Source organism: Cebidichthys violaceus, unplaced genomic scaffold, assembly GCF_023349555.1.
Source record: "Cebidichthys violaceus isolate CVI_PGR_0920_01 unplaced genomic scaffold, fCebVio1.0.p SCAF_8, whole genome shotgun sequence".
Taxonomy (NCBI): Eukaryota; Metazoa; Chordata; class Actinopteri; order Perciformes; family Stichaeidae; genus Cebidichthys; species Cebidichthys violaceus.
In genome coordinates, this window is record NW_027176964.1 from 12,300,595 (window position 1) to 12,326,483 (window position 25,889).

Sequence of the window (25,889 nt, forward strand, 5' to 3'; positions counted from 1 at the left end):
CCAGTGTTACCTTGTGTTAAACTTGTTTTTTTCTCGCATAACTCCACAGCGTATGACGAACCAAAAAATGGAGAAGAATTCTTGATGGATTGAAGTAAAACATCTGTTAAAAAACTCTCACATTCTGTAAATCCAGCATAATCCAAATCCCATTTATCCAGTTGTATACTCATTAGTTCTCAAACGCATGAATCTTCGTTTAAACCTTTCAATTTAAAACACATCTGCCTGTGCAAGTGTGAGACTAGTGTGAGAATTCGAGGTAACAGGGTGAGTAATTGAAATACAAATGATCATTTTGGGGATAAGTATAAATTTAGGGGATATATAGTGATAGTGAGCATAAATTGCTCACTATAACTAATTCCTTGTGGTTATATGGCTCCGCTAACCAGTCAAGTTGCAGCTTACATCTATATTTGTCCAAAATGTCATCACTTCATTATTTTATCCTATTAGACATTTGTGTGAAATTGTCATAATTACCATATGAATTATTGACTTACGGTCATAAATGTGTTTTGTGAGGTCACAGTGATCTTTGACCATGAAATTATAATCAGTTCATCCTTGAGCACAAGTGGATGCTTGTGCCACATGTAATAAAATGTGCTCAAGAGATTCCTGAGATTCACTCACGAGAATGGGACGGCTGTAAGGACACATCACAAAGGATACAGTGGTCATACATCAGGAACACTTTTTGGGCAGAATAAAAGTCAACATCCCTGGAAACAAAGGCAAAAGCAGACAGTTTCCTGGTTTCCCTCAGGGCGAAAGAGCAAACTTTGAAGGTTCTATCGTTTAAGAATTTAACCGTTAACATTTTGTTAACAGGACAGGATCAAGAAGTGCGTCACAAACCAAGATTTGTACAAAAACCCAATTATTTAACTTTATTAACATCAATGTTTTTTTTCATTTTCATCAACAGTTTCTTTTTAAATTCCAGTTCTTTATCAACAAATAGAAAACAGACTGTGTGTACAACAGATCGAACCCCTACAGCACTAAGCATTCACAAGGTAAAAATGAACATTTTAGTTTTTATCGCCAGCGTTTTCAAGTCCCCCTCCCTCCCACCACCGCCTCCACCACAACGTTTAGGCCTCTCGCGATTAGATGCTCCCCTCCTGCGGCTCGTGTGGGAGAAGATGTGTGCTTGAGTGGTGCGATTGGGTGAGGAGTAGTCCATTTTAATGGGTGGGGTGGGGGGTTGTGCTGTTTTTCCTCATTCAGACGGACAACCAGCTGTCAAAGATTACTATGGTAGTACAGTAGATACAACGGTGTTTCCATTAATACACACTCTAGGACAGCAGGATCTCTGCAGTGTCTCTAGGGTTGGTAGATCAGCGGAATTAATCCTTTTTAACAATATACCTTTGAAGCTGTTTATATATCTATGTGTAATTATACATATATATAATCAATATTTATAGTTCTATTTCTGTATAAAATAATATCAGGTTTCAGTCCAAAGGGCCGAGTCTCTTTCCCTCTGGTAGGAATGGTTGATTCTGTACAGGTGCCAGCGTTGTTGGCTCTACTCCGCAGCCCATATGAACCACTTCCGCTCCTTTCGGTCTGTGTGGCTCAACTCCAGCAGACTGACCAGACTAATGGGCAGCGAGGAGATGGGAGGGACTTGAAGAGCAACTTTATTCGGAAATCAGGGAGATTATTTTCTGTCAACTAACCCTTCGGGTACAAAAGTCTGTTTTCCTCAGGTAAGTTCTCCGCTGTGGAGTATGAAGGCCTCAATGCCATAGGCTTCTGATGAAAAACAAAACAAAACAACACGTAGAAATCATGTGCTTTCCACTTCTGTACACCTCTGATTTAGTCTCTTGTTAGCTAATTCACGTCTTGTTTTATAAGTAGCTACCACGTCTACAGGCCAAACTTTAGCAAGTGTGTGCTCTGAAATCAATTTTCTCAAAGTTGATTTTTTTTTTTTTTTATCCAAAACGGCAAGTGAAAAGGCAATTTTTTTGAGTTATTGAACTGAGTAAGACCAAACACAATATTTATGACACATACAATGAATAAAACAATAATGTCAGGTGACAAAAGAAATCTGACAGCAGCTCAGAGAACAGTGGTCCTCCTGTATTAGTATCTAGGAACGTGTTAAAAATACATGTCCCTTGTGCTAAAGTACCCTAAAATAAGAATAAAAACAAAAAAGTACCAATTATGAAAGTAATGCACGCCTCAGGCTGGGCAGTTTAAGACAGAAAAAAATGTCTGATGTTAAAATGATTATTAAAACAACAAATATACTAAACAATAACATTTGACATAATGAATCATAATATTGACAATAAATTTAACAAAAAAACAGAGAGAGAGTGCTCTCTTAGTGCTACCAGTAGCCTTTGACAATCAGGGAGGTTTGGCTTCGACAGAGCAGAGAGGCGAGCTGCCAATCTGCGCTGTCGCATCTGTACAAGAGTTGTCATATTTGTCATAGTCATTGTAATGTTTCCGTTATTATTTTTAAAGCAAAATCTCATGTTGTTGGATAAGTCGGCGTGGATCTCTGTGATTGGTTGAACCCCGTCGCCGGGTCTGCAAGCGCGTCCCTTTCTCCTCCACTCTGGTAGCTGCGAGGGGTCGGGTTTTTGGGGGTTCAAGTGAGTGGATGGTGGCTGAGATGGGACACTTGGCACACTCCTGAGAGGTTTGACCAGGGAGGCTGCTCGGTGGGAGTGGTTATGTTGCATAGTGGTCAAAGCTCCCCAGGTACTCCAATGCTGCCCTGTAGCACAACTGGTACTGGTCCTGGAGAAGAAAAGGAGGAGGAGGAGGACTCTCCGTAAAAAAGTCTCTAATGTATGCATGTCTGTAATATCACTGGTCATTTTATTACTCTGGTCTGCTCTGCACACACAGCATCTATTGCATGTCTGTCTGTCCTGGGAGAGCGATCCCTCCTCGGCTCAACTTTACAGGTGAGTAGTTGAGATCAAATTGAAGTTAGGAGATGGCTGTGGAAGTAGGGGGTAGGAAGTGAGGAAGCCACTTTTAAGCCCCTGGACAGATTTGCCGTTGCGGATAATGTGATCACATGTGATCTCTACTTTAACCCTTTTTGTGTGTTTTTATTTTATTTATTTATTTATTTAGGGGGGGGGGGGGGGGCCTCGAGTATGATGGTGATGTATGCTGTGCAGATGGTAAAGCCCTTTGAGGCAAATTTGTAATTTTTGATATTGGGCTTTATAAGTATAATCAACTTTATTTGACTCAATTATGGCTACATTTGTATATAGCTAACCAATATACATGGGGATTTTCATATTGAGCTTCAAGGTTTTCAGGTCACACAGCACAAGACACCAAAAAGCTGGTCATGTTCCTTTGTCACTGCAATCTCAGCAGTGAAGAGACGAATTGCATCTCACTGAAGAATTTTGCATGCAAAATAAAGAATGTAATAATGTGTGGTGAGCTTAACCAAAATGATGTTATTTTAAGTTTATTGAATCAGAAGTAATAAAGTGACTCTTCTCCTTTACTACAGCTGAAGTACTTTTGTATGATAAACAACTGAGTCACAGTAGCCTATTTGAGAAAATCAAACTTCTTCTCTTTATCATAAAATGTTTATGAACTCATTTAAATTCCCACCATGACTGTCCTCTTTAATATGCTTTTTAAGATGCCTGCCTGTTTGTGACGGAACATATTTATCAATTCTTAATTTGAGGAAAATTTGCCACTGGCCCTCTGCGATAGCACCAGATGAGTTTGCTACAGGATTTTTGAAGCACCTCTAAAACCACTGTTCAAGAAAGGACACTTACTAGATAACATCAAGTTCTCAGAGGTAAAAATATTCAATACTGACTTTGGAATACCTTCCTGTCACTGTGAGATACTGAGTATGAACAATCTCTGTTCTTACCTCTGTCTGCACCATGGCAGGCCGCTGGGTGCGAAGTGTCTTCACTGTCTGGAAGAGGTCGACCACTCCTTCGTACCTCATCCTCTCCAGCACGATGCTGAGGGTGATGAAGACTCCGGTCCTGCCAACCCCGGCACTGAAGGGCACACGCACACAGGAGTCTTTAGAACACTAAACTCTTTATGACTTTAACATTCAACATGGTAAAAAAAGGCTTCTTTTAGGAGAGCCTGAACTGTAAGCATTTAAACCTGAATTCTAATGCACTGTATGTGTGCAGTATGTCTTATACTCTTGGCTCAAACAGCATTTGGACATTAAGTACTTTGTCAATAACGACTAAATACTAAAATACCTCTCAGTATAACATAATACAGTTCAACAGCACCACAAACAACAGCCTCCTAAATGACTATAGAGTGGAATATGTGATATTCCACACAGGATGATGTTAAACGTTTTTAAGGATTGTGCAGGATTGTAAGGAAGTGCAGACAATCACCGGAAATCTGAAATTTGGTATACATTTCTGTCAATATCTCAGTTGCTTGTACTTCGTGCATGTTGAACAAAGGTTATATCATTTAAGAACTCTGCTGCTGCATCGTTATTCAAGCCTATATAGAGCTCTGAAGTAGCAGCCACACCATATGTCTCCAGATTTCTCTTAATGTTATGATTCTAAAATTCTAAAATGAATTCATGATCTTATTCACCTGCAGTGTACAGTGATTGGTCCATCCTGTCCAAACTGTTCCTTGGTTTTGTGCACTTGTCCAATGAAATCAATGAAGCCTTCTCCAGTTTTTGGCACTCCTTGCTCGGGCCAGTCAGTGAACTGGAATTGGCGGATTGTTCTGGACTGGCCGTCCTGAGGGGCAGCAAATAAGTACATTCACGAGACATACAAAAAATGTAGGTGATGCATATTGTGTGCATAATTCAGCTGAACTTTCTTCAATGCTTTTATTTATCACTATAAGCATATAACACTCTTCTGTACTTTGCAGTTTCTGCTTCACACATCTCTCTCTGCAGCCTTCACTCTAATATGCACTCAGCAACAACAACAAAAACCACAGTCGACGCCTTCGACTACCGTAACCCTGTGAGTTTTCACTGCAGTCATAAAATCATCTAATTTACACTTGAGATGCAATATGAATAAAGCTGGAGAGAAAACCAGCAGGACTTTGGCACTCCAGGACCAGGACTGACAGACACTTACTGCGAGCTGGAGTCCTAATGTAAATTTGACAGCACTGTGATGTCAGCATGTGTGAATTAAATGTTTTTCGTGCATATGAGGAATGTATTTCTGAATCTATCTCTCTTTCTATGCGCATACTGTATATATAGATGTATATGTGGAAGAAGGAGTGGGTGTGGGATTAGAGTGCAGTGCAGTGCTGTGGGCCTTCTCATGACAGTAAAGTATATTTATAGCCCATTGAAAATACTGCATCACAGGGAGTTGCAGTACTGGCCCTTGGGGATTGAAGGCTATGCTTTTCATGTATTTTCACAGTGATCTTGGAACACACATACGCACACACACAATCCATAGAGCAAGTACACTGTTGCTAAATCCGGGTAAACATGTTTGATGGTGCATTCACTTGATGTCAGCCTGTCAGGAGAAATAACACGGGATGCGTTCTGATCATCTCTACCTTGAAATCACAGCCAGTATAATTCTTAACACTTAGCAGGACTGTCAGCCTTTGTATGCAAACCTAAAATTAGGAGGGATTTGAGTTGGATAGTTGTATTTGAGGAAAATGCCAATCAATCCTCACCCACACACATGGACACATACACGAAGACACACACACACACAGACACACAAGGGCAAACCCACAGATCTTCACACCCAGAGTGAGACCAACATACCCTGGCATCTGTGACTTTGAACTCTCTGAGGATGTACTGGGGCATGTTGTACTCAGCCATTGGATCCACCACAAAGTACTGATACCTGGCTGAACGCTCTGCTGGCCAGTACTGATGGCACTTCTCCTACAAAAGACAAGGGGAGGCAAAATTTGAAGTACTTGTATTCAAAGAATCTTTTTCCAAACACATTCATGGGAATAATAGACTCTTACATAATGACTTCCATGTGTACAATTACAGGATATTATTAGTAGGTTTTCTGTAAGTTATTAGTCATTTTGAGTGATGAGAAGGTCTCTGCTTACAAAAGGAGAGATTAATCTGTGATTAATCTGAAATATTGTCCTATTAATTTATGGTGGCAAAATATTTACATCATTTGTTTGTGTTCTTAACTACAGCGATGATGTGCATGAGGGCTTTTGTTCATAAACTATAATTGATGAGAGAGTGATAAAAGCTATGCAACACAGTTAAGTGCTGTCAGAATCGCATGCATAATCACAAAAAACAGCTCAGTCAAAGATATTATGGATTTAATCAAACTGGTACAAGATGAAGGCATCATGCCTTCTTTCCTTCATTTCAAGTTTTGAGTGATAAGCTTGCTCGTTTTTTTTGCTGAAAATTAGGTGAGATTATTGATACCTCTCTCTTATCTGTCCCTTAAACATGAAGCTGGTGCCAGCAGCTGATTAGCTGAGCTTACCATAAAGACTAAAAACCATAAACTGTATATAGGAAGTGGACGTAGTCATAGTGACGTCACCCAATGGTTTGTGGGTTACAGTTTTGAAGCCCCTAGTTCGGCCATCTTGTTTTTTGGCCTTAGTCATCTTGTTGTTTGGAAACAGAAGTGACACGAGAGGGTGGGGCTAAGTACAACCGGACTCTGAATGTTACAATTAAGTTGAATTAACGAAAGGGTGAAAGCTGTAAGACGAAAACACAGACTGACCGGACAACGCTGTGGCAGCGACCTGTCAATCACAAGGTAGTCCCGCCCTAAAGCATACCCTGCTTTATCTTCTACTTGACTCTAAATGGGGACAGAATCTACCAAATGAACATCATGCTGTATTGAAGGAACTAGCTATTGAAAAGGGAGAGAATCCAAGAAGTCACTTCTGACAAAGCCAGACTATCTATTTCCCTCTTTTTCAAGTCCTGATGTTAACCTAAGTGTCTCCTGGCTCGAGCCTTATATTTAAAGATCAGATGTGAGAGTGGTATTGATTTTCTCATCTAACTCTGAGCAAGAAAACAAATACGTTGTGTTTCCCAAAAAGTGGATATTTAAGATTCACAACTTTCTTTAAGGTCACTGATTTACTACCTCGGGATCTTATGCAGTAGGTGTGTTATCACAAACTTAGAGATGTGTATCAATAGACGGTCTGCTTAAAAAAAAGTTTAAAAGAATTACTATTTAGCTCTCTTGTTAGGAAAAAGAGATTCCATTTTTCACAAAGTGTGAAGCAGTCAAGCGGTAGGGGAAGTATCATTATGCTTGGAATTATTGACAACTCTGACCCAGTAGCATAAAAGTTTCAAACCAGATGTACTCCAGTCATGGTGATAAGGAAGTTAACTTTCAACCAAAGTTATTGTTCAGGGTTGGAAGAATTAATATTTAAGCAGAATGACGCAATAGCTTAGCTGAACCGACTGAACTCAAAAACATTATACTCATTCCCTAAAATGGCCCAATGTCCTTATAAGTGCTGCACACATTCATGTAGTATGTGTTTGTGTATTACCCGTCCCATCTCTCGTAGCTTGGTGAGCATGACGACGATGGTGGAGTTGTGCTCCCACAGCATCCTCCAGAAGTCCTCGGTGGTCTCTGCCAGGGGGCCCTGTGTTGCCAGGTAGGCCTTCTGCTGTCTAAGGACACAACACCACATAGAGGAGGCACAGATTAAAAACAACACATAATAATTAAGAATTTGACGGTGCTTTTACAGCTGGTATTATAAAGCGGTATCTCAAAGCAATAACAAGAATTGGATTTAGTGATAAAGTGTGCTGTTGATGTAGAGACGGCTAAACCAACCCACAAATTTAATAACAGACAGGATAAAAGACATGCAACAAAACTGGTGTCATATAAAGTGCTCCAATACATTCAGACACAATTTTTTTTTCAACAAAATTCAAAGGCTGGCTTTTGTTCTATGAAAGCCACCATTTAGTGGACATTTATATACCAGTTGTAGGAAAGGGAATCAAAACCCATCAGGCCATGCTGCTGAAAAGCATTTAGCTGCAAATTGAATGTCCTGTTGTCCTTGCACTGTTTGTGAAAATGTTCTCTAACCTCATGCCAACAAGACAAATTCCTACACATTAAATGAACATAGCAAATAATCCCTGGCAACTATCATCACTGAGCTATTTAAGCCTGTATAGACCCTCTACATCTTCCCCCTTTCCTCTGTATAGCACCACAGAATGAGAGCGAGAGAAAGAGAGAGAGAGAGAGAGAGAGAGAGAGAGAGACAGATAAAGAGAAAGAGAGAGAGAGAGAAAGAGAGAGACAAAGAGAGAGACAGAGAGAGAGATAGAGAGACAAAGAGAGAGACAGAGAGACAGAGACAGAGAGAAAGAGAGAGACAGATATAGAGAGAGAGACAGAGAGAGAGAGAAAGAGACAGAGACAGAGAGAAAGAGAGAGACAGATATAGAGAGAGAGAGACAGAGAGAGAGAGACAGAGAGAGAGAGAGACAGAGAAAGAGAGAGAGACAGAGAGAGAGACAGAGAGAGAGAAAGAGAGAGAGAGAGAGAGAGAGAGAGAGAGAGAGAGTAGTGATATGCTCACTACACTAGAGATGAGCTCATCCACTGAGCCAAAGCAGTGCTGGTGTCCTACGTGGCTTTGGTTCAGCTGAGCAGTTTTTCTGTCAAACAGCAGGTGGCAGCAGCGCACTGATCAACAAAGTGAGATGGAGCTCCAACACAAAACCCACTCTGTGCACACACACTCTCACATGTTTGCAGCACATGTAAGTTTGCATTCAGGTGTACGTATATATGCTTGCAGTAGTTTCGCATGTATATTCAGACACGCTACTACACACACTCAGTCACACACTGAGCCACGGCTGAACAACTAATGAAGGTGCTGCAGGCAAGGCACTAATGTGGAACCGGGAGATTAGAATATGCTCAGGGCTTCGCCCGCACAAATAAAGAAACAACAGATTGGTTGAGAGGAGAGGAGATGGCATACGAGGAGGGAAAGGCAACAGAGTGAGGAATCAAATTAAAAAGATGAAAACGGGGGAAAGAGAAATGCAAAATAAAGAGAGGAGGTGTACAAAGTAGAGGGAGAGGATGTTAAGAGGAAAATGTAGAGAGGAGATGAAAAGAGTGAGCACTGCTCTCTCCAGCTGGTCATCAGAGTACAAAGTGAAACTGACTGCTGAGGAGGAGAGGAGAGGAGAGGAGAGAAAAGGAGAGGAGAGGACAGCAGAGCAGAAGAGAGGAGAGGAGAGGAGAAGAACAGAGAGGAGAGGAGAGGAGAGAAAAGGAGAAGGAAGGAGAGGAGAGGAGAGTGGAAAAAAAAGAAAATGAGGAAAGGGGGCTGTTGGAGCAGAGGCAGAAGAGAGGGAAGGGCAGAGAAGGAAAGCAAAGCTAAGCAGGGGATGAATGCTAAATTTCAAATTGATAGGGTGGACCCCTCTAACCTCCCCATAATACAGCCCCTAGCCAAAACAAAAACAATTTTAACCGTACCACACAAAACTGACTTCTCTGCACACAGTGTCCTGATGAGCGCGCTGCCAAACAGCACAAAGCACTCTCTGCATCATCCCACATGACTGCAGCGCTTGAGGACATAGCGTTTCATTTCAACCTCATTACAATGCTAAAACTCCAGCCTGCATCGGAGCATATCCAGGGCTCATAGCTGGAATCAATGGTTCGCCTCTCATTAGCTTAGCATATTATTGGCTTTTCTTGAAGACGCTGGGGTGAAGGGCACTGGAGGCCCCTGTTTAGTTTTTATTTATGGCCAGGCTTTAAAAGGGGCTTAATCACACAGTGCCGCCGGTGCACACAACAGGTCCCCACCCGGATATGTCTGTGTCTGCCATGATGTTTGGATGGAAAATTAAGAGGGCGAGTGAGAGAAGAGGGCGTGAGGAGACAGATTGAGGAGGAGAATAGTGAGAGACTGAGATAGAAAGGGGTACAAATAAAAAAAGGAAAGGGGAAAAAAAGAGAAAAGCAGAGAACACGGATGAGAAAAAAGAAAAGGGAGGGAGGGGTTTGGAAACACACTTCATTACACTACTCTCCTGCTGCAATTATGCTATTTACACAGCAACAATAGAGGGTCTGCCTCTGCGGAGCACCGTCTCATTAACAACAGAACTGGAGGAAGAGGAGGGGGTTGGGGGGTGGGGAGGGTGTTGTCTCCTTCATGGCCCGGTACGAAGCACAACCCCATATTGACTGAATGGCATTTCAGGCTCGCTAAATCCATCCCCTCGCTGTACACTTGAACGATAGAAGAGTTAGCTCTCGCTGTCTCTTCTGTGGTACTTATATAGATATAAAACAGAGAGCTGCCTTTTCATCTTCCTCCCTCCAGGAAGCAATTTGGACTCACAGAGCAGACAAGAACATGCAGTAGCTTCAGTATGAAAGTGGTAGTGGCTCAGCGGACGAGAGCCACATTGACAGAGCCGCGAGTAATTCTTGCAACTGGATACTACCCACTGCGGTCTCATCTCCAGTCCCCTCCCATGCATTTTCATCTAGTCCACTGTGAAACGCCGCTGTGTTTTAGGACAGTGATGCAATTTTTGTTGTGCTGGCTCTGTACTCCGGGACATTGGATTTGAAATGACATAATGTGTGTAAGGTTACAGTGTAGACTCTCAGGTTCAAGATTAGATCCACATCAGAGGAACCATATGGGATTATAGCCCTGTCCTAGAAGACAGAAAGTTATTGTAAAATTTGCCTTTTAACACTAAATGTGTTTGAATCTGTCACTTAAATTAGTCTCAACAAATGCTCCATTTACTTCCGTTTGAGCCGCGCTTGCTAAAAACTACAGTGCCCAGGTGTTTTGGTAAATTACCGAACCTTATGAACTATGTATTTGTGAATCGTGTTTTGAGATTTACATCTTCAGTATGAACAAATAGACTTGGAAATGAGAGCCAAAGGCAGTGTGGCATGGTGTTGAAGTTTGAAAGTATTGAGAGAGAGAGAGGACTAATGCATTGCTGGCTTTGATCTCTTCATGGCGTTTGTTAATTAGATAAATATAGAACAATGCAGTCTTGTCCTTTAAAGGTCAAAGTCAGCACTTTAAGTCGACTCATTGTCATTGTATTCATGTCAAATGTTGAGGTTGAAGTCCTTTGCATACCTGTAGCCATCAATGCAGCTGGCGTTGATGTAGTCGGAGCCCTCAACGCCACGGATGGGCTGCAGGCATACGCGGGTGGACTCAAAAGGCATGATGTTGACCAGGCGGTTCTTGAACTTGTTGCAGGGTAAGTTGGCGCTGATGAAGCGTGACGTGTGGGCTTTGGAGTTGGCCAGTCTCTGTTTAATAACCGGTTGGAAGATATCAGACAGGGGGAGAGATGGAGAGGAAAAAAATTAGTGACCTGTGACCTGCAGTAAACAAACAAGGAAGTCTGAAACGCATCCCTGTCAAGTCTCTATTTAGACTTAGACTTCAAGTTTCCTGTCAAGATAAAAGACAAATACTGCTGGCAGGTATAACTAAGTGCAACAGACTTGTCTCCCATCGAGTTCCAGAGCTTGGAGGACTGTGGGTGTGACAAGCTCAGTGCTGGCAATAGACAGAGCAGATGGACAGCACAGGAGTGTGTATGGACAGTCATGGTACTCTAGGATTTGTGTGTCTACGTTGTGGCCAGACTGTGCGGGCATGGAGGCTGTGGCCCCCACATACGCCGCAATCATTCTCTCACTCTTTCATTCTCCGTTGTTGGCAGGAGTGTAGATGCTATTATCACTTCAAACAGAATGGATCATGGTCATAAGAGGGCTAATGGCAGAGCCGCGCTGGGAGGAAAGTGTGTAATAACATCACAGTCGATGGCTATTGACAGAAGGTGCGCGTGTGCTTGTGACTGCGAGTCACCTTGAACACCAGCTGTGTGTGTTTGGGCGAGGGTCAGTCACTTTTGTAATTCTCCATGTGTAGGTGTATTATTGTGTTTGTGCGTTAATGTGAGTTTGTTCTGGTCCATTTGTCCCTGAAACATGTGTGTTCGTATGTACTGATGCAACATTCCTGTGCATTGGCTTATTTGGTGAATTAATTAATTCAAACCTCTATGTGATCACATAGCGACATCCTGAAGGTCAGAACTCTATTAGATCAGAGTGGATTGAGAATTTCTCTAATTTCTGTTAATAATTAACAAAAACTCACTTCCTGTACAGTGTTACAATGCCACCCCTGCAAACTATCCAGTGCCCTATAAATCAGATAAAGCTGTTCTGAAATGTCTTTTCTTAAGTTAAATGCTTCATTACATCCTGCGGGAGTAGATTTTTCACACTAAAAAAGTCATCAAGTAGTGCCTTAAGTAATACTTGTCTGAGGTGTGTGCTAATCAATCACCTTGAACTCCAACTCCATGGCAGTGACCGTCTCGCCGGGCGGGGGCTGGGTGAGTTTCTGGATGTGGGCATACAGGTTGCGTGCCGGAACCTCAGTGTTGCCGCATGTGGCGGCCTCCAGCAGTGCTTCGTGGATAAAGATGTACTGGTCCTCGGTCTGGACCATGTAGTTCCTCTGGGCACGCATGCACGTCACGTGGCCGTAGATGTCCACAGACTTCTCGTGCTTCATGCGCTCCAGCATGGCATCGATCACGATGAAGCAGCCGGTCCTGCCCACGCCCGCACTGATGGAGTGAGGACGGATGAAAAAATGTATTTCACAAACAGATAACTGTCTCACGTCTGTTTACACTGTATAACAAGATCCACTGATAATACAAACACATGGGTACACATCTATAGACATGACTAGCACTACAGCTCAAGGTTATCAGTGTTGAGCTGGAAATCCAAAGCACTTATAAACCACTAAGTTACAGCAATACTGAGTTGATATATCATCCTAGAGTATTTATCGTACAAGATGTAAATGAGCACTTTATTATAAAGTGTCAGTTTTCAAATGAGAATGTGAATTATTTTGTTGTGTTTGTGTTTCAAAATGCTACTTTACATTATATGAGCTAATATGCATGCATGACAAATGTTCATCTCAATGTGGTTAAAAAAGGTATGGAGATCAAAATGTTGAGATGAGTCCAGATACATTGAGAATGTGTAATGTAAGAAATAAATAAATGTGATGGTGACAATTAGCAGTTCATTTACAGTAGGCACACAGTGCGCTTGTTCTAGTCTACACCCACCTGCAGTGGACCACCATGGGCCCAGCATCTGAAGGATTGCAGGCCTTTACCCTCCGAAGGAAGGCCAGGATGGGGGTGGGGTACTCAGGCACCCCATGGTCTGGCCAGGCCATGAACTGGAACTGTCTCACCTCTCTCTTCTCACTGGAGCCATTCTGCAGGAGAGTCAGAAAAGTCAGTAACATAGAAAGGTGTAAGTTCGCAAAGACATCCTGACTTATATGTTATTGGCTGCTTTTTAAACTTGTCATGCTTGGGGAAAATGTTTTTTACAAGTTAAGTTCACACTGTTTAGATGAAAGGGAGCGGAAATTCTACAGTTGAAATTTGAAAGCATACGTGATTTAATCAGAAATGTAGCACATTTTAAGCAAAGGTCTCGAGATAATAACAGCAGTAGGTGTGGGTAAGGAGTATAATTTACACTAATTCAGCAGTTTCTCAGAAAGGGTTTCTTGGAATTGTCACAATTCCTGATAGAAACTGCTGAAGCGTTAGAAATTACAAGTAAGTAATGGAAAAAAGAAAGGGAAGAGGAGACGTAAAGGACACATCAGTCACATCATCATAGCACTGAAATATATGAATCAAAGTGAAAAACTGAAATATTTGATTGCCTTTTACAAGAGACCAACTTTTGAAAGTTAAAAAGCAGTTACAGCAGTGCAAAAAAAGTTTCCAGTTCTAATAGCCTTGATCTGTCTTCAGAAAAAATACAAAAATGCGTTCATTTTAAAATGTGACCCCAGTAATACTAAACTAAAACTCCTGATAATTTTCGGCATTAGTAAACAACATAGATAAGGGGCAGTTTGTGTAATATGGCCTTATAAAGATGAGAATGTTCTACGGTCGCATAAGGAAGACAAACCAACCGTCTCATACAAAGTGCAAAGATGTGTGCCGAAACCCAAATCAGAGACAAATCGTAACATTTTGTACATCATTGTACACATTTTCAAATCTAACAAGATTAACTTTAATGCATATATCAAATATCACCATAATCAATTGCTGTTAAAGCGCCACCTGAATTAATGTCTTCTTTGCACCAAAAGAAAAACAGCATTAGTTTCTATAATAGAACCCTAACTTCAGAGTTTTTTCATAAGGTACTCGATATGATGTTTAAAAGACAGATTGTCTTCTAGGAAAACACATTAAGATATTCATAAGCTCAGACTCGTTCAATCACCTCATTATTTAAAGTAACAATCTGATATACACCATCAGCTGTCTTCTTGTATGGTATATGGTTGAGTGCAAATGACAAGGCAGTACTGTACCTTGTAGAGGGCAAAAGTACGGACGCTGTAAGTGGCCAACTCCACAGTGTCCAGCATGGTGACCTGGATCATTCCGTAGGTCTCTGTGCCTCGCACCGGCCAGTACTGGTCACACTTCACCTGGCAGAGCAAGAGAGAGAGCACACTGTCAGGACTGAACTGCCGCTAACATCCACCACGAGGCTTGTAGGATCACACTGATTAACACGGAGGGAACATTAGAGAGGTCAGATCAAAGACTTTGTCCACTGTCTAATTCAAAATTGAATACTCAAGAGTCAGCTCCTGTATCTGCTAAAAAGTCAAGTGAATTGAGAATGTGCATGTGCATCCATGTGTGTCAGCATTTGAAGCGGGCTTCAAAAGGGCATTAAAAAGCCCACTTTGTCTTTTACCGGCCTGTGATCGTTCTCAATTAGCTAATTGTCGGGTGGTTTGCAACCCTTTGTCATGTATGCTTTTGGCGCATTTGTGATGATTGGGCACTGCATTGTGGAGGGACACGTTTCTAAAAGCCTGTTCTCTCCTGTAGTGAAAGGACAGCAGGTCCGTCCAACTGGATATGACGTATTCACTGTGAATGAGGCTTAAGATCCTTTAAACACTGGCACTGAGTGGCTTTGCTTCAGTCTGTGTATCTATGAAAATGACAAAGGAATGTAACTTTACTCCCTCTCTTTAGCTAGGATCAGTTGGCATTAGACTGGAAGAAAAAAGGACTTAAAATTGTTGACCTCTACTTAACGCAACTTTTACATGAACTCTTCCTTGTGAGATTGCTGACTGGCTGTCACGGGAGATTGGCTCTGGTTTTTGCAATAATAAGGCGTCTGTTCATTAAACGTTGGTAAAATATGTCCTTAACTACTTCTGGAGTATCTGGAGGCGATGAGTCACATCATTATCAAAACACTCTGCCCACTGATTGGTCTTGCTTCTAGCTTCTGGGCTCAGCCGATTCTCTGTGGAAGTTTTCAAGACTAAAACCTTGTTTGGAAAAACAGTCCATAACAATGTGCTCCACCTACTACACGTCTTAAATGATAAGCTGAACCCATTTTCAATCAGTCACAGGCGTTCTGAACAACAGCATGAGCTAAAAAAAAACTAAACATTTTAGAAGTGTGTGGGTAAAACTTGTCATTTCACATAATCACTACATGTCTGCTCAACTCCCTTTTTACATATAGAAACTGAGCGAACTGTCAGAATTGCAGGGACAATGACTTGCTGCTATTGATTTGGATAACATTAGAGGAAGAGATGTGCTGCTGCTAAGCTAATCATATTGATACCGTGGTACCGAGCTGACATTTGGAAGCACCGCGGCTGTCTCAGCGAGCTGGTACAAATCGACAAACAAAATGAGTTCAAATTCACCCCCTCACATTTCACCTCCCCTGGTGACATCTCCCATTCAGAGGCAGAGATAGACCTTGCAGGAGAAACTCAATTGAGTGATGGGGAACCGCTTGCAGTACAAACATATGGATTAGCAGTCACCGCCGTAATGAATATCTCTGTGCTGTTCGAGGTTGGGTGGCATATTCTCCCTCGCAAACACACATAAACAGACACACACACACACACACACACACACACACACACACACACACACACACACACACACACACACACAGACCGCAGGTTTCACTATCATCAGCTTCTGCTTTGAACCTTGCTTCTCATATGTCGTCGCCTGGCCTTTTGCAGAGGATACAGACCTCTTATCTAGACACACACACACACACACACACACACACACACACACACACACACACACACACACACACACACACACACAGACTAATACTTCTGGTCTCACTTCACATCCTGACCTTTTATGGTTTTACTAACTGGTAATGATAGCAGTGCTAGCGGAAGCTAAACTTTTCCTGCTGCCTGATCTCATCATATATGTCAAGCTCCAGTTCTGTTTGGCATCAGATGTCAGTCTGGCTGGGTGATGGAGGTTACTCACTCATCGTGTCCTTGTGCGTATGTGAGAGAGAAATAGTCAAATAGAGGATGTGAATTTATGTACAATTTATAACAGACATCCCCGAAAATGTAGCATAGCATGTGTCTAATCGGGAGTACAGTCGTCTTTCAGTTTTGTCTTATTAAACTTATTTGTCTATTCATTATCAACTTGCTACAGTTTGTCTGACGCACTCTGCTGTCTCATTTGATTGTTCAGGACAGATCCACATATTAAATAAATGTTATTTTCAGCACTGATGCAGAAACAAATTTAATCAATTCAATTCACAGTTAGATGTCTCATATTATATTGTGAAAAGTAATAGTAAATTGTGACAGTTATTAGTATCACAGACATTTCTAATTCTAATTTAACTTAAAATGTCATTAACAAAAATAATCAGAGGTTGTAATTGTGATTCATAGACATCAGCGTTCAAAGAGTAATTACACAGAAACATTTTTCCGAGCTGTGAACACATTAATATATACCGTATATGGTAATAGTATAAATGTCAGCAATGCAGATAACAACTCTACATGCGCTTTGTAGCGGGTAATTAAACACCCTCTTCTGGTTTGGAAATTCCAGCTCCGAACCGTTTAATGATGATATACTGAAGATTTAAAGGCATCCTGACAAAACACTTTTCCAACCATATTGGAGAAAGGCAGGTTTGGTTCAATACATCTCTTTCCATGGTGTTGGCAAGCCAATTGACTCTCAGATGTGTGAGGTTGGGACAGGTTGAGAGGCTGTTTCATTTCTCTCTTAAGTTCTTTTTGTTGTGGTGTGCTGATTTTGTCCTTGTGCATGTATGTGCGGCTGTGAGCCTAAGATCAAAGCAGGATGAACATGTTCATCCATCACAGAGCTCTGAAATTGCCGCTCAGATGCACTAAACATATGGGAAGGCATTTGTGAGGATGTGTATATCCTCTCTGAGATTGCCCGAAAGTGAAATAAAAAACACCTTATCAAGCATTTCCACAGACCATATCAGCAGATATTCTCCAAGGTACAAATAAATGAGCTCTTTCCAAAAAGACATAGTGTGCCCACAATTTGCCTAAATGATTGATTGCATCGATAGCTCAAAATTAAAACAGATGATGGTACATTTTGAAGGATGGTAAGTAATTTACTTGACAAAAAGCTAGCTTTTTTTTTTTTTACAGACTCACTATAGATACTGAATAGTGAACAGAGCTTCTTGTAATGATTTTCCACCCATCCCTCAAAAAAAATCAATGTCTAAGATTTTGGAAATGAACTCTTTCATTTACAATCCCTGTTACTTCCAGTATTTAGTCTGGGGACTTTCTTTCATTAGGGCACCGAGTGCACACACTAATAAAAGAATTACACACTGGCAGGGCTCCACACTGATTTAACTCCTCCATGGAGTTCATGAGCATGATTTTGTGATGGTAATTAAATAAACCCATCCCATTTTTGAATCTCAAGTTGCCCATGTGCTCCTTTTATTTTGCTTTTATTAGCTTGAATATTTTTAGGAGTGTACAGGTGTTTTTGGGAGACAATCCTCTTAACTCCAACTACAGCGTTTTCATTACAGTGCCGAGGCTTTCAAGAGCCAGATTTAGAAAGTGCAAACACGAATGAGGCACTCGATGTTTATGAAACCACGGAATGGTGTTGCAAAAATAAATATGTAGCAATCAAGTATTGAACTCTCTGAGCGGTTTCAAGTGTTTGCATGATTATGAACCTCTAAATATAACGACACTGTACATGTTCATATATGAGGGTATGCACATGTTGTCATCATATGCAAAGTTGTCATGGCAAGCAAATCGCAAGGAAAAGTTAAATGGTGAGAAGCTGTTGTGCAGTTTTACTTCACCAACAGATTTAGACGGAATTGATGGAAACGTTTTTAGAGATTGCTGAAGAGAAGCAGCGCGAAGCGATACAGTCCAAAGACAACCAAAATATCCTTTGAAGAGCTTGTGACTTTGATCAGGCTGACAAATCCTGCTTTAAAGTAAGACCGGGTGTCTATATGCCTTCCGGCTTTGTTGGGAGTAACGTTACGTCCCCAGAGTTGAGCTACATAAATATATACATATATATGTCAGGAAACTCCATTTCTGGCCACAGTTCAATTTTCAAACACTGACTGTCTGATCCGTCTGATACTGTTGACTGCAATGGCCCCGGTCACCTGTTTTCCTCCAAGTATAACAACCCCATTCATAGAGGCCACCTGTTGGTAGATTTGTCAACTAAGTAGTGGTAAAGGGTGGGGTAGCACATAAAATCAATTCATAATCTGCTGCATGCAAATGCATTTAGAGTAAAATGTATTTCTGGCTTCTATATTTACTAGTTTATGTCAAATATATTATGAGGTAGTCATTATTTATGACTTATTATTCATAATTAAATCATATATAGTGAATTCATATGTCGTTTATTATCACAAATTATATAATGAATGCGATTATATCTTTAAGTATGCACATGTCAGGGAATGAAAACATAATGAATTTTATGGAATGAAGTCAGTGATCGTCAGAGTTGTATAGTAAATGACATCCTCTCTCCTTACCCGTGACTTTTCCTCTAGTCTGGTCATCATGACGATGGTGTTGGACCTTTGCTCCCACACCATCCTCCAGAAGTCGCTCAGTGTCTCTGGCAGTGGCCCCTGTGTGGCAATGTAGGCATTCTGCTTCCTATAGCCGTCGATGTAGTTGGAATTGATGTAGTCACTTCCTGGAACGGCTTTAACAACAACAAGAAGTGTTGGTTTATTTATTTTTTATCAAATAAGCTTGCTCGGAAACAGAGATCAGATTAAAATCAGAATAATTTTCAACACATAAGTCACTTAAAATGCATGGTATTTTCTAATCTATATATTATGACCGACAGTCTGTACTGAAGCAAAAAGGGTACATGTGTTTTGTGGTTAAACGGGGGATTTCCAAAGCAGCAGCTGCAGGCATCCAAAATGTCCTTTGTACTTGTGAAGGAGGTCTCGATCGATGGCAGCCTCTGTCAATGGCTGTCTGAGGGGTTGAGTGGATACATGAGCTCTTACCGTCAACAGAGGTGAGCACCACTCTGGAGTGGTCATAGGCAATGACGTTTGCATAGCGATTCTTTGGCTTGTTGACCTCCATGTTGGAGTTCTCCCAGGTAAACTGCTGGCCTGGATCAATGGACTGTGAGAGAGGGCAGGAAAGACAAGAAACAGAAGCCAGGGGGGAGAGAGAGGGAGAGAGAGAGTGGATAGACACACAAGGAGAAGGAAAGGAAAGAGAATAGAAGCACAAAATGAGGCTCTTGAGTATTAAAGGGATAAAATGGAGCAAAACAGGAGGGTAAGGGAATAGGGCACAATTACCCTACTGTCTGCTGTCACCCATTCAACCGCAGTACACCGTGGACAACAAAGCATTTAAATGGAACATATACCAACATCGTGTCCCTTTAAAGCCACAGTGGAGCGCTACAGGTTTTATACTGTGAAGGAGATTGTGCAGACTCAAGCTATCAGCTGACAAAGTACCATGTTGCTGGCTCCCCTGCGTCCGCTGGTGCTGCATTAATGGGTTGACAATTTGCATGACATGTGATGCCTTCAATGCTAATGAAGCAGAAATATAAAGGCAACTGTTTTGGTGATTTAATTCAACAACAACAACAAAAAGCCCATCGTCCATGGATTGAGCCAACAGAGCAAACAAATTCCTCCTATTTCTAAACCCAACATGATGAAAATGGTCCTTTTAGCTGGGGAATGAGTAAAAGTTATGCTGAAGCTTGCTGGCAACCACAACCACAACCACTCATCCTCTCCCTTTAGGATGGTCCTATTGAATTACCGAATTCTGAGAAGTCACATGCATGACTGCTTACGGTAACCATGATTCTTCCCAGCCTCCCTCTTTCTGTCTTTTCTCATCTTCTATTTCTGTTGCCCTTTCCTATCTTGTATTTTTGTTTCACCCTCTCCCTTTCATCCTCTCTCTGGTTCTAACCCTTCCTTTCTTACGTCATTTGTCTCTCGGGCTAAGACGACAACAGACTGCATACCTATTGATCTGGGAAGATATGTGACGGCCTCCCATCCCTTGGCTCGATAATGTCACAGAGTCTCTTGTTATTCCGAATCGATCCCCCGGAACCATGACCACTAATTCCCCAGACCTTTCGCCTCGCAAATCCAGCAGGAGTCGACACCTTCGAAATTCCTGCACTTACTTAACATGGCTGTAGCGCTAATTTAATTATTAGGGGTTATCTAGTGTCAAAACATGACATCTCAAACCTAATAATAATTATTATTGGATAATGGATAAAATAAAGGGCACAAGGTGAGGCCTGGAGAGTGTGGAGATTAGGATCCTGGGACATTAAGTGATGAGCAAAAAAAGCCTTTTTTAAAGTGTTGTCCTGGTGTATAGTGTCCTAACCTAAGGCAGGTTTGCCTTACTATAACAATACAGATACATGCCAGTTACTTGGAAAATCTGGTACAGCAAATTGCTCTCCTACAGCAACAGTACGGTTCTAGTTCTCACTTTGTTTTCCTATGGAGTAAAGTGGCACCTACATAGGTAAAAAATATGGCATAAAGGTTATATACAAACAGCTTTTTTTCCAGAGAAAGCCATTTATGTGTTGTTTGCTTCTGAAAAAGATATGAAAAATGTGGAGTGCTCATATGAAGAAGTCTTCCACAACAGTTCCAAATTGCTCAGTACGAAGAGTCATGTGGGTATAGACCTATTGCTGCTGATGAGCTCAGCACTGCCAATTTCTCTGTCCATGCCCACCATTACAAAGAGAAAGATTTTATTTGCAGTCAAAACATGTCATATCCATTTGAGAGCTCAGTGAACTCAGCAGGCACACAAGACTGATGACAACTAGCAAACAAGTTCGGTAGAGATGGTAGAAAGAGGTGAGAAGCTAACGCCCAAGGTGTTCTCGCAGACACACTGTAAATGCTTTCAAATGAACATAATGATGCCATGATGACTGCAGCGTAATAATGCTTCCTGCGATCAGAAAAGACTGTGAGGGGGAGCTGCAGCATGCCTGATTGTCAAATTCTGCTCATTACCCAGTGGGCTCATTGCTTAGTGTGATGTGGACTGGCGTTGGTGGTAAAGGAAGTGTCAGGCCGCCTAAAACATCAGGGAGGGAAAGCGGTGAAGCTTCTGCATATTCTGTGCCTCGGGGTAAGGAGCAGTCGGCGAACGTGACTGTGACAAAGCTCCGCGAGCTCTGCCACCGTGCCTTGGCTGGCACAGAGATGGTCGGCCATCTGCCGGGCCATGGAGGGGGTCTTCCCTGGCTTGGAATGACTGGTGCGGAGAGGAATTGGGGCCGGGCTGGTTGCCTGCAGTCATACAAGCCACTTCCCTGGCTTGATTGGTTTACACTAACTCAACAGGCCGGGAGGGTGATGCGCTGGAGAGGCACTGAGCAACATAGGAAAGCACTTCATTTAGTGCAGATTTCTAGCAAGGCCTCATTATCTCCCCAGCTAGCGGTTCATTTCATGGTAAATAAGATATATCTTTTTGTATGTATTTATATCATATTATGTATGTATTTTGTTGTGCATTACAATGGCTCCTGCTTGCAGATTTCATACAGTTTCAACAGAAACCTGGCACTATAACACTCGTGAGGGTAGGATTTATTACATGGTTGTTGTATTAGAATGCATCAGTTTCAGCTGTGAGTACTAAAATTGAGAAAAACTCATGCATGAAATGTGATTAAATTCAAGGATTACTTACTTATGCAGGACAAAACACACAAACATTGGGTGTTGATGTAAGCATCATATGTTTCTAAATGTTTTTGTTTGTCATGCAGCCAACACCACTGGGTGAGTGGAAATTTAGGCACATCAAATAGATGTTATTTCTCAGTAAACAGTGGACAGGGCAGATAACAGGACAGTCAAACAGGTTTGGCCTTGCGGTGATGCTCGGGGAAAGGCCACGAGTTCACCAAAATCAGTTTAATTGGGGATGTGAAATTGCAACACACTAACACAGAGGTCTTCAACAGGGGGTCCGCGACCCCTAGGGGGTCCGCGGAGGTACTGCAGGGGGTCTGCGTAATTTTTGGTTGATTAGACAATTTTTTTTTTTTCTTGAACATGAATCTGTCCATTATTTGAATAGTTCGGTATTGTACGCAAGATAACAGGTATGTTTATGCATGGCAGTGGCACTAATAGGCCATCACTCATTTTCGTTTTCACATTTATGTTTAAAATAAAAACGTCAATTTGAATAGCTTGTATGCATGATTATCATACAAGGTATGTTTCTAAATGGCAGTGGCACGGCCACCCTACTCACTGTACCTTGCACATGTTTGAAATAAAAACATGAATATATGAACCTGTGTATTATTTGAATAGCTTAGTATTGAATTCACAATAGCAAGGTATGTTTATACATGGCACTAGGCCCAGTTTAATATAAAACACAATTTTATACAATATACTGTATATAGTGGGAGGTCCCTGCTCCATCTCTCTATCAGTTTGGGGGTCCTTGGCCTGAAAAACGTTGAAGACCTCTGCACTAACAGACAGAGGAGATCACGTAACTTTTTTGGTGAAGTTAAAAAAAAGAAAGTAACCAAATGGATCCATCAATGTGAGGAATAGAGCTGATTAGTGAAAAAAGATCGAACAATCAGAACAAATAAATAAAAGACGGCTCTTGTTTTTCTGTATTCAAGGATGCCTTCTCTCTTCATCTGGCCTTGCTTCATCCCCAAACCCACTATGTGCCACTTTAAATGCAAATTCGCTCCCTTTTTTCTGAGGAAGAACACTGACAAGAGATAATCCCTCACCAAGTTGCATTGGGGAGAGCGCCTGCAAAATAACATTCTTCGGGGAAAACATCAAGATGCACACAGATTGCTTAAGCAACTCTCCACCTGCTAGTTTTGTGACAAAGCATCTCGCAGCATTCAATGTAAGTGTTGGTTTCCTGGTGGGATTGGTAATAGAGTTGTAAAAATGACTGAAGAATGTCTGCGAAAGAAGTTGTCCATAATCCTTTTAGAATACATGCATAAGAGGCATAAACACAAAACTACCTCCCAGACACGATAACGAAGAAGCACATTTACAAGTTTGAAAGGGAGGGAAACACTGATACAGCATAAGTGCATGGCTCTTACCTCATACTCCTGGGAGAAGCGGAGGCCGTCGTTGGCCTTCAGTCGCTCTATGTGGTCAGCCAGGTCAATGACTGGAATGGGTGGGTGCTCCCTCATTCCTGGGAGAGGAAGAGGAAGAGGAAGAGGGGGGAAAAAACAAAGAAAAGAGTGAGATCTTGCTGTTCCTACATCAAACATGCACATGGACTTAGACAAACACTGGTTGGACCACAGGGTGAGTGAGGCTGCCAGTGGGACCATGAGGTGGCTGTGTAACGGTGAGTAGAGTGCACTTTGTTCAACAATGCATGAAGAGAGGGAGAGAGGAGAGAGGAGAGAGAGAGAGAGAGCACAAGTTAAAACAGGCTGGTGACATTTGGTGATATCGTCATGCTAAGTGAGGAGGACAGAGGTGGGGCTGGCACGGTGATGCACATGAGTGACTGGGTGAGCATGCTCCTGGAGGGAAGCAGGAGGCAGACATCGCTCTGACTCCACAACACTCATTTGGTGGCAGAGGTGGGATCAGAGCAAGAACCCACAAGTCTCTACAAATCAGTCACACTGTCACTTCCCAGAGAAAGAAAAAAAAAAAAAACTGACTGGTCACCAGCCAAAACTCATTTCTTTGAAAATCTCTTTCCTTACAATAGACTATCTTTCGGCCCAGCCTGGAGCGCTTGGGCTGGATTAATTTCAACCAACCCCCCCCCCCCCCCCCGCCGCTCTCTAGATTTCTCATCGCAGAGTTATTGGATGATTTATTGCTAATCTACCGACACAAATTCCCCCTGTGCCTCTGAACTTGGCAAGGCTCTGTGCTTAAACGGATTGCTGGGAACTTGCCTCATGTGTTAGAAGTTAACTGTATGTGACGCATGACGAGGCTCTAAAGTTATACACGGAGCATCATTAACCTTACATACATCCTTTGTAGTCAAACTCTTTAAAAAGGTATACATATTAACATTAGTGCCTTTGGCTGAGCGCATCTGTAAGGTCATGGGTCATGCTTTCAGATGAATGACTACAACATGCTAATTTTTGCTTTAATGCTAATGGCTGGTAACTATGGCTACTGCACGAGATGAGACCTGACCAATTACACTAATTTAATATTAAAGCACAGAGAGACCTATGAGGGCATTAACATTGATGTGTATGTGTTTGTGCGTGTTCACCCAGGTCTTTTACAGCTACGTTGTTGGGTAAATGGAGAGTGAAGCCATAGTTAACGAGGCTAATGCAAAGCAAGAGTAACTGTCCGCACTGCTCAACTATCCATGAAACCATCTAGTCCTCTGTTTCCGCACCAAAATGGTGTTGTGGGAGGTTCACAGCCAAAGAGAGGACATCGCTGCATCCTTGGAGCACCAGAGGCTACAAGCTTGTGGGCTTGTGATGTCTGTCAGGATTGCAACAGGAGAATGGGATCAGGAGCAAGTGAGAGAGGAAGAGAGACTGCATGTGTGGGAAATACACAGTAGGTGAGAGAGCAGACTAACTTGGAGTGTTGGGGCAGCGATGAGAGCTGGGACCTGTGGAGAGAGGAGAGTGAAGGAGGGAGGAAGAAGAACACTCAATCAATGGGGATGGCTCAGGATCAGACCAGGGCCAAACAGTATCTGCAAATAACCTTTCAAGCTGGTTGGAGTGTGCAAGCGGGTGGTGTTTGCTCTCTCAGGACAATTCAAGTAGTGTAGTTTAGGCTGTTAAACAGAAGTGCATACAAAGCCTGACTTTAAAACACTCCCCTGTGACCGTCAGTTTGAACTGCACCACTGAGTATAAGGCACTATATGTTTAGGAAATATTCCCTTTATTAGAACTTGTGTGTGCTTTCATTGTTTTGGCCATCATGTCGATGGAAATCGACTGTGACCGCTTTTTAATCCTAAAAGCTGTGAGTGGTTTTACGACAGGTTGTAAACAAGTTTGGACCGATGACCGTAACCACTTTATTTGGAGGTAAACGAAAAGTGAGGGCACCAGAAATGTTGGTGATATCCCCTCATTGCACATTAAAATACTCCTCTGTAAATATCTAGTGTGAATTGCACTACATGCTTTATCTGAGGTGTCAAACACAAGGGATCTCAGTTTGGTAGTTGCAAATACTATCTGAACCAGGTCTGCTGAGGATAAACCAGGTCACTTTCTCATAGAACGCCTGCTGCTGAAGTGCCAAAAGGTGCAGCCAAAG

General features: G+C 42.0%; 1 protein-coding gene across 1 annotated transcript in view; it reads right to left on the minus strand.

Annotated features, from left to right (window-relative positions):
- Positions 1-882: 882 nt before the first annotated feature.
- Positions 883-25,889, minus strand: part of LOC137892443 (receptor-type tyrosine-protein phosphatase F) — a 91,055-nt gene continuing 66,048 nt past the window's right edge. The window contains exons 21-33 of the mRNA XM_068737563.1: positions 25,192-25,224; positions 23,708-23,805; positions 19,581-19,704; positions 19,086-19,261; positions 14,527-14,646; positions 13,241-13,395; positions 12,433-12,718; positions 11,200-11,378; positions 7,570-7,696; positions 5,807-5,932; positions 4,630-4,784; positions 3,914-4,049; positions 883-2,787 (exon numbers count right to left, since the gene is read on the minus strand). Coding sequence (XP_068593664.1) covers positions 2,719-2,787; positions 3,914-4,049; positions 4,630-4,784; positions 5,807-5,932; positions 7,570-7,696; positions 11,200-11,378; positions 12,433-12,718; positions 13,241-13,395; positions 14,527-14,646; positions 19,086-19,261; positions 19,581-19,704; positions 23,708-23,805; positions 25,192-25,224 — 1,784 coding nt within the window. The 3' untranslated portion in view covers positions 883-2,718. The remainder of the gene's footprint in view (positions 2,788-3,913; positions 4,050-4,629; positions 4,785-5,806; positions 5,933-7,569; positions 7,697-11,199; positions 11,379-12,432; positions 12,719-13,240; positions 13,396-14,526; positions 14,647-19,085; positions 19,262-19,580; positions 19,705-23,707; positions 23,806-25,191; positions 25,225-25,889) is intronic.